The following is a 9,655-nucleotide window of genomic DNA, read 5'->3' on the forward strand; positions in this document are numbered from 1 at the left end:
ATGAAATATTACTTAGAAAAGCCTTTGGAAAAAAATATTTAGATGCATAGTAAGATTTAGGTTTAAACACTCCCTTTTTAGCTCTAGTAATCATCTTTTGTACATTAGTCAGCATAGTAGGTGCAGGTGCAAGGGAGGAGGATACAAAGCTAGTGGCAGAGATAGTAGAAGTAGGAGCACCAGATGAAAACTCAATAGGTAGAGTAGATGAAGTATGAGCACCATATACAGATGGGAGAGAAGGATATGAAGCCTCAGAAATGGTGGACTGCCTGAGAGATAGAAACTCATCTTAAAGTGTAGGAAATGCAGTAGAAAGACTCAAATCTTTAAAAGGATAAGAAGATTCATCAAATATAACATGCCTAGACACATAGACTCTGACACTAGAAGGATCCAAACAACGATATCCTTTCTGAAAAGAGTTGTAGCCAAGGAATACACAATGTTTACTTCTAGGTTGTAACTTAGAGGTGGTGTAGGATCTAAGCCAGGGAAAACAGGCATATCCAAAACATTTGAGGAACTTATAATTAGGTTTGCGGTGAAATAAAACCTCTAAGGGAGTAGTGAAACCAATGGATTTAATAGGCAGTCTGTTTTAAAAAAAAAAATTGCAGTAAGAAAAGCATCAACCCAATAAGAGTGAGGCAGGCCAGATTGAATGAGCAAAGTTCTACTAAGATTCAGAATGTGTTTATGTTTAGATTCGGCAGACCCATTCGAATTGAAATTGAAGAAGAAGTTCAATTTTATTTACAAAAGAAATAAAGACATGTTTAAAATCGGACTTGAGAGACAATGGAAATAACCAACAATTTTTAGAATAATCATCTATAAAAGCAGCATAGCATATTGAGCCATCACTAGAGATAACATTACACGGACCCCAGATGTCCGTATGTAAAAGAACAAGAGGTTCAAGACTGATAAAATTATATAATTGAAATGGTTGTTTATGACTACACCCTAGTTGACACTCATTACAAAACAATGGTTTATTCAGAAAATCAGTAAGAGCAAAAGATTTATTAATTCGCTGAAGTGAATGGAATGAGGGATGGCCTAGTCTTCGATGCCAAACTTCAGTTGCAGAAAGAAAGGCTAATGGTTGCCAGGAAGATGGTGAAGAGGAGATGGTGTTGAATTGGATGGGATATAGACCATTACTCTGAGTTCCCTTGTACAGAATCCTCCCGGTGGAAAGATCCTGGACAGTGAAGGCATCACAATTGAAGGTTAGGGAGCAGTTATTTTCACTAAGTAAAGAATTATGCATATCTCATCTAGTAACAGGTGGTGAACGGACTCGAATAGATGTTGCAAATGCAGCATAGTCAGGATGAAGGCCATTTGAAACAGTAACCACTAGTTCATCAGAATCAGAGATAATACATCCAGCAGCAGCCAAGGCATCAGTGAGCTTCTTTAATTTAGATAGGAACTGAGGTATAATGAGATTACCTTGCTTGAGATTTTGTAGTTTGGTACGAAGTTGAATCACATGGGATGTAGATGTCTGAGCAAACTTCTCTTCAATGAGTTGCCAAAGATTATAAGCTATGGAAACACCAGATAGATGACCAAAGACGGTATCATATATAGTAGAGTTAATCCATAGAACTGTAGTTTGATCTTCTTCATTCCATAAAGTATAAGACGGACTAACAGTTTGGGTTCTCTCATTGACACGAGTTAGAAACTGAGGAGGGCAAAACCCAGTGTCATCACGAAGCTTAACAAGGATGATATTGGTTATTTAATTTAGAGGGGTGGAAGTAATTAACGAAGTTTGACGTTCCATTGAAATCAAAAATTGAAACAATAAAGAGGAAATAAAACTTGAATTTAATATTGGAAAGTAATAAAGAAAAGAATGATAAAAAGATAGAAAAGAACATAAAGATCTGAAGAAGCTGAGAGAGATGGGAGATTACCAGATCTGAAAAATATGCACCACCAAGAATGAAGAATTGAAGAAAAAAAATCAAATTGAAAAATTAAGAATCAAAGGATAAAAAAGGATCAGCACCGTGAAGCTACCCGCTTAATAAAATTATGGTGGTTCAGATCTATTAACACAGTTTAATAAAAAAGGATTTTGTATTCCATTTTAAACAATCTTCCAGAAGATGAATCTGGTGATGAAAACAAATAAAAATATATCTCTTACCTAGTCTCTTACCCAATCAAAAATATATCTCTTACCTAGTCTCTTACCCAATCGATGTTTTTATATTTTGACCTTTTAGAGACTGATACACAAAAATCACACACACACCAATTACAGAACAAGGCGGAAATACCTAACCACAATACAAAAGCAGAAATAAATATGTGCACGTATTGAGGACAGAGACCAATATTCACTATGTACCTCATCACGAAGATTGGGCATGGAGATCACGGAGATTTCTTTCTTTTTTTTTCCTTTTTCTTTTTTTGAAGCATTTGCTTCATTTGGATGAGCGCCACTCTTTTCATGATGTTTTAAGACTAAGATTTTGTGAATTAATTCAATGTGGTACGAACCCTCTCCTACCTTGTATCTGGGCAAAATTACAGGTTTTTCACCATAACCTTGGTCCTTGGAAGCTTTAAAATAAACTTGTAGCAGCAATATGAAGTGCTGTGATGAGCTAAATTTTGTGTCTTGGTAACTCTTTGGCTTTTCGCCAAATGGATTGGCCAAAAGTCAATTTCCTACGACCAAACATCAGCTTTCCCAATCTATATTGGCTTTTCCTAATAACAAAAATCTAGCTCTAACCTACCATAGGACCAAACAGATGTCCGAATAATGCCAGGCAACAGTTAATCAGTCATATTTTCGTGGTGTAAGTTGGGTGTCAAAAATTAAGGCAAAGCAAGTCTCTAGACAGTCAAATTTGAGTGGTGCAAGTGGAAAACTGTCTAGCGGTAGCAGCGTTGTTCTGCAAGTCGTGCCACGGCTGAGAATTGAGAAATTTAGCATTTTATTACCACAACATGGGTATTTGGAACAACCATCTGTTTGTTCATCACTGTCAAGTGAAGATGATATCAATTGTAAAACAAGATACAAGGACAAAAATGAAGCGCAATGAAAATAGAGGCGCAGGCCACAACTGGAATTCCTCTTCTGCACGAGTGTCTACTTTCTCCATCTCCAACAATCATAAAGATGAAAAAGAAGACGAAGAGAATGCTAACAAAACGTTAACAAAATGATTTACACACATGGAATTTTTTAAAAAACATTATCAAGCCCAAATTGCTAACGAAGACATGGAAAGAGCTCCAGAAAATAGAGCAAAGTAAGAAATAATTTGAAGCTTAGAGTTACATCTCATTCTCTTACTTAGAAAATCGGCTGCAATCAAATCCACCAAAGCCATATACACCAGAATTCCAGCAGATATTGAATCCAGAACCCCTTCGACGACCAATGCTCTTGGACTGTTAGAGTTATAGAAAGATGCGATTCCAGTACCCATTCCAATCCCAGCTGGGGTTGTCACGGCAAAGAAGAACGCCATCAACATTGTTGACAGCTTCTTTAGCTGAGCTTGTGAAATGCAACCTCCTAATGCAAATCCTTCGAAGAACTGGTGGAATGACAATGCAGCTATCAATGGCCTTATTGTACATGGACTATGTGATACTCCAAGTGACAACCCAATTATCACCGAATGTGATACAATCCCAAGTTCCAATATCTGCTCAAAATAACAACACATTGTTACTCAACTGTAGCAAACAAATTCCAAAAAACTTTCAAGACAAAAATTTCAGCAACTTGCTCCGGTATCATTTCTTAGGTAATTTGACCTGCGTGTTGTTTTTTCCAGGACCATACCTACTGGATACAGACTTCTGTCAGGGATTCTGCAATTCTATCCAAGTTTTTGCACACAATTTTTTCGGGTTTTTCCAGATTTGGATATGGGATTTCACACTAGTGCAGTAAGAAAAGCAAAAACTACTCACCTAATGCAAATATGAAGCAAAATTTACCAAAATGAGAAGCAGTAAAGAAAAAATTACCTGAGAGACGACGACATGTCGAATACCCTCGGCCATGCTATCCTCGTCCCCAAAGCCGTGTGAATGACCATGACCATGTTCATCAATGACGGCATGACTATCACAAGCATCTTTCCCTTGCATATGATTATGACTGTGATGTGCAGCATGAGCACGCATTCCAACAATGTGCATACCACCCCCTTCTTCTTCACCAAAGACTTTACTATTGGTATGACTACTCTGGCTGTTTCCACCCAACACGGTAGCGATTTGACCATCTGCCGCCGATTCCAACGATTCATAACCATCCTCAGCTCTTCTTGCTTCTTCTTCTTCATTCTGCTTTTGCTGTTTCTTCTCATAAAATTGAGTCCCAAGAAAATCAGCTACTAAGGTTAACAGTGCAGCCATCATTGCAATAAACCCAGCAAATGGAAATTTCAACCATGGAACTGCCGGCAGACATTCGTTAGTAAGTGCTTCTGTTGCATCTGGCAAGATATGAACGAACCCGGTTGCGAGAATCACACCAGCTGCAAATGCTTTAGCTGCGAAAAACAAATTACTGTCTGTTCTTAAGAATTTCTTTTCTTTTCCGATGAGTGGAAGTGCAATTCCTGCCGTCCCGGAGATTAGAATTGCTACAATTGCTATCATTTTTAATGTGAATGCTTCTGAATCGTTTCTGCAATCTGTTGAATCGGTTTCTTTACAGTCTGTCGTCGCCATTGAAGTCGAAATTAACTCCAACAAAAATTTCCCTATTTTTGACAAAACAAAAACAAACCCAGAATGTTAGAACCCTTGAATCACAAACCCAATTAGTAAATTAGGGTTTTCTCTCAAAACACAGAAATCAAAATTCAAAATTTGGGCTTTTTTCTTTCAGAAATTGATGGTACCTGAATATCTCTGAACTTTGTCTGTAATTTGTTCGATGTATATTGAAGAAGAAGCATTATGTCCCTACAAAACAAACAATTGAACAATATTAGTATTAATCATAGTACAAAAACAGAGTATTCTAATTCTCTGTTTCAAGAATTGAAATTGCGAAACCCTAACTGAATTCCTTACCTCGAAGAAAGCCATCTTCTTGGGATTGTACAACAAATTGGTTTTGTTTTCTGGAGAATTGAAGTGAGTTTATGGGTTTATTTATACAGGTTCGAAATTATGAATTGAAGAAGAAGAAGTCAGGAAGAACATGGTACATGCGTGAACACGAAATAGGAACAGAAAAAAAAAAGTGATTTTTAAGTCAGTTGCAGGAATTTCTTCGTATGGATTATTGAATGATATGAGGAAGTACTTGAGTTGTGTTAGTAAAATGTCAACATTATTGGATAATCCTAGGGTTTTGATTCATTCTATGAGTTACAGGTGCGACTTTTTATGGGAGAGTGAGCGCGAGAATGTCGACATCTCATTTATTTTTTGGTTTGTTTCTTAATTTTTGAGAAGTGTATATTTTAAGATTAGCCTAGATTTAACATTGATCGGATCTTCTTCAACTAGTTAGCCTAGATTTAACGTGGTCGCCACACGCAACATATAACCACTCCAGATAGGAAAAATGCAAGAGCATTTTTATTTCTTAGTTTTGGCATCAAAACGATTTGCAATTGCAAGGGGAATTGTTGATTTGCATTTTTATTTCTTTTTACTCCGAAAAACCAAATTAAGATAGGAGTATTTTTTAACTAAATTAAGAAAGAGGGAGGATGGACACACTTAATTAGACACAATCATACATAATAATTTGTGTCATTTTATCCGCAAAACCAAATGAGAATGAATTTAAATCTAAAATTTTGATAATACGTTTTTCTTGTAAGACTCGACATTCCTACTAAAAATTAGCATAACTCGAGATATCAAACCTCACCATCTACTGATTTTAATTTCAACCGTTAATTTTTAACGTCTGATGTTCAAAGAGGTGGATGGTGGTGTTACTACGTCTCGCATTGTACTCATTTTTTGTAAAAAATGTAGAGTCTCATAAGAGAAACATATCATATAAATATTAGATTTAAATTCATTTTCGTTTGAGTTTTGCGGAGAAAATGACGCAAATCATGTATAATAATGTCTAAAAAAAAGTGTCCTCGGATCTTCCCTCGTTAAAAATTTGACAGATTTTTTTACTCGAATGCACCCGCAAACACATTAAAAAAAATGCTTATGTGTTGTAAGTCATGTTAGCTGAGTGGCTATTGTTTTGTTACAATTATAATCCTGGAGAATTTTAGGCCTATCCAAATTTTATGTCCACCTGAATGGAGAATAGAAATGTCTAAATCGGGTAGAACTACTAAAATTACCCTTTATTTAAACCTAACACTGATTTATTTTCATTTCCATCATAAATCTTCTCTATCAATTTCCAAAGACGACTAATCGTTTTTCTTCTTCTATGTAACGAGGACGTGCCAAAACAAGTAAAGCAATCCAGTGGAAATACTTAACCTAATGGATGTGATCTAGGAATTACAAAAGTGATTCAAAATAAACAACCGACGAAGAAAATGGTTGCGGAAGATGAAAACACTTTGATCGCAATACAAGTCGTACAAATGGCTCGAATCAGGTATTTTCTACCTCTTTCCTTTAATTAGGTTTACCAACATGCATACACTCAAAAATTGAAAATTTTGAAATCTAGGTTTTTCGTGTTTAACCAGAATTGATCGATGTTCATGTTCACGTTAACTGATTCATATAATAATTGGTCGATATTCAAGTTGATGTCGACGTGTTGCTCTTGATGTTCTTTATGGTTGAAAAACATCAGCCCAGAATCGGTCGATATGGGCATTCATATCGTTCGGTTGTCATACGAAAGAATTGGACATGTTTTTGTTGATTTTTCCTCATATATTCTCTACATCTTGGGATCTATTATCTTATTCGGCATTTCTGGTCTTGTCTGAACGCTAACTATGTACAGCCAGTGGAACCACTAAGCCATGTTCGCGACTACTCTTGGGGTAGTGAGTACGTTGCATACTTGTTGAACGAAAGGAAAAAGTGTACTAGGGTAAACATGAACCAAATAGGAGGGAATTCGGCTATTCTGCTGGTAACTCAAGTAGTGTACATAATGTATTTTGTTTATCTTGTTATTCTTTTTTCACCTATAATCCTATATTGACCCATGTGTGGATATACTTGCACTTCCCAGAGTTTTCTAAAAGTGACCATGTGAACAACGGGTAGTACAATGCTTATATTGGAGTCCTTTATCCTTTCAACGGTAAGGCGAAAATTTTGAACAAGAAACTTCTGGATTTGAGACACCAATTGGACAACTTGGCAACGACAGATGATATTTTTCACCCTTACAAGAGAATATTAATGGATAGAAAGATAATTGGGTGTTAGACCTATGTTTCACCCCAAGGGATATGTAATATACAACCTGACGAGATAATGTGGTGGTTTATGAAGGACCCTATGGGAATCTTTTCACCAAAAGTGTGTATTGAAGGAGGCCTTTTGTGAGTCCCTTGATAAAGAAATTGTGGTTTTTTATGAGGATTTACTAATATCCCATGATTAATATCAAAAGAATATACACATAGTAGTTTTTGGATATGGCGCACAACCCAAATAATGAGGTATCTCCAGATTACATGGCATGGTACAACTATATTTCACATAGTCGTACGATACGAATAAAAGAGAGGCCCTTTCAAGCACCAAATTAGAGGTCTCAATTTTCCGATATGTAATGTTACTCAATTATGGTCTGTTAAGGTTTTGGGATGATTTGTTAAATGTTTTTTGTTTGAAATGAAAAAAGATAAAACTAATCAGATATTGGATTAACAAAGCAAAAACATATGTTGGAATAGAAGAAAAGGTTGAGGAGCCTTAAAGGAAAATTCTAGAATATAATAGTTTGGAAGATGATAATGTTTGTGTTATGTATGAAAACGATGGGGGCGGGGTTAAAGAGAAAAACCTGAGCGAGAAAGAGTGCTTGGGTAAATCAAGCAGTAGTCACGAAAAAGATGACCAACATGATAATGGTGATAATAATAGCGCTACAGAACGACCTTCTAAACAGGGCCGACCACTCATTTGGTTGGTCTTAAAATTGTTGTGTGTTGGCTAGGATAGGGCTATTTTGCGTTTCCTCCCCTCCCAAGATCGCTAATTAGCGTTTCCTTCCCAAATAGATTAAAATTAGTGTTTCCTCCTATCGTCAAGTTTTTCGTCCATTACTCGGTTAGCTGAGTCATCATTTGTGCACATGTGGCATAAATTATACATGTGGCAAACATAGTACCCAAAATACCCTTATCTTCTTCCATTAATTAAACAATATCACCAGTGTTTGATGTTCGAGAAAATTTTGGAACCAAGACTCACCGAGAACAAGTAATACAAAAGGTTATAAGTGTTGGCAGAGTTTTGGCCGAAAGACATTAGATAATGGCTGAAAGGTAAATATTAATGAGACCAAGGATGGGTTTGATGTGGATTTGAGTTGTAAAAAGTTTAGACAGAATTTCCAACCTGTGAAATGAATAGGAAGAATGAAACTCACTGCCGTCAATACACTTGATGGATGATGGAGATTCAACTTCTTTTAGAGTTCTGTTGAGCTTTGGGGGACTGGAATTTTTCTTTATTTGAAATTTATGTAGAGAAGAAGAAATGACGGGCATAGAAATTAAGAGAAAATTTGCCTCTCCATTGTCAAGGTCACATACAGTAAATGTTTGAGAAAAGGCCTGACCGACAAATTCTCCACTTGCCGCTGCTATAGGTACTAGTCATGGGTCCGATGGGTAAATTAGTTTGGTTTAAGGAGTTTCTAGAAGTTCGATCAAACACGGATTATCACCCAATCTCACTATTTACGGTTCCTATACGCTGGTAATCGAAGTCGTCAACATTTCGTCAAAAAGAAAATAAGTCATCATCAACATAAAGAACGAGATCTATAGATCAAGCTTTTAGATATGGTAAATCTTATTCGATTATAGAAAATATTATTTTAGATTTTCATTGTGTAATTGATGTATTTTTGTTGAAGTCGTCATCAATTCCAATAGCTTTCGCATGTGCAACAATCACCATGGAAGTTAATACTGGCTTCGAAGAAGATTATTGTTGCGGTTTTTTTTTGGAACAATAACATGAGCTTCGCTTGAAGATATTGCAAATAGTATTTGAGTTGATTAAAGAGAGATTTATTGGATTAATAAATTGATTATTGAATGAATTAGAGAAAATAAAAACCTGATTTTGAATTTGGATCTACGGATTGATTTTAGATTGGCTATAGATGGTGATAATTTTATCGAACAACATTAGGTTTTTATAGAAGCAACATCTACTGTACCTACCGAAACAGAACACAGTAAATTAAATGGAACAGAAAGAAGAACAAAGGAAATGAACGGTCTTCAAAATTTTTGGGGAAGAAGATGAGGGTATTTTTGGTAGTCCGTCATAAAATTTTGTGTCTTTGATACGCGTACAGAACTGCTGACTCAGCTAACCGAGTAATGGATGGAAAACTTGACGATAGGAGGAAACACTATTTAATCCATTTGGGGAGGAAACGCTAATTGGCGATCTTGGGAGGGGAGGAAACGCAAAATAGCCCGCTAGGATATGATAAAATAGC

General features: G+C 36.1%; 1 protein-coding gene and 1 long non-coding RNA gene across 2 annotated transcripts; both read right to left on the bottom strand.

Moving 5' to 3' along the window:
• Window positions 1–917: 917 nt before the first annotated feature.
• Window positions 918–2,649, bottom strand: LOC113354165. Its single transcript, XR_003361704.1, has 2 exons — window positions 1,465–2,649; window positions 918–1,210 (listed from the first exon to the last, which is right to left on the bottom strand). It is a non-coding gene; the product is annotated as an uncharacterized LOC113354165 (long non-coding RNA).
• Window positions 2,650–2,995: 346 nt separating this feature from the next.
• Window positions 2,996–5,452, bottom strand: LOC113349532 (zinc transporter 4, chloroplastic-like). The gene is made up of 4 exons (XM_026593502.1): window positions 5,086–5,452; window positions 4,911–4,974; window positions 4,027–4,769; window positions 2,996–3,698 (listed from the first exon to the last, which is right to left on the bottom strand). The coding sequence occupies exons 1-4, from the start codon at window positions 5,098–5,100 to the stop codon at window positions 3,243–3,245; spliced, it is 1,278 nt and encodes a 425-aa protein (XP_026449287.1). The 5' UTR covers window positions 5,101–5,452; the 3' UTR covers window positions 2,996–3,242.
• Window positions 5,453–9,655: the final 4,203 nt, after the last annotated feature.

This window comes from Papaver somniferum, chromosome 2 (assembly GCF_003573695.1).
Source record: "Papaver somniferum cultivar HN1 chromosome 2, ASM357369v1, whole genome shotgun sequence".
Classification (NCBI taxonomy): domain Eukaryota; kingdom Viridiplantae; phylum Streptophyta; class Magnoliopsida; order Ranunculales; family Papaveraceae; genus Papaver; species Papaver somniferum.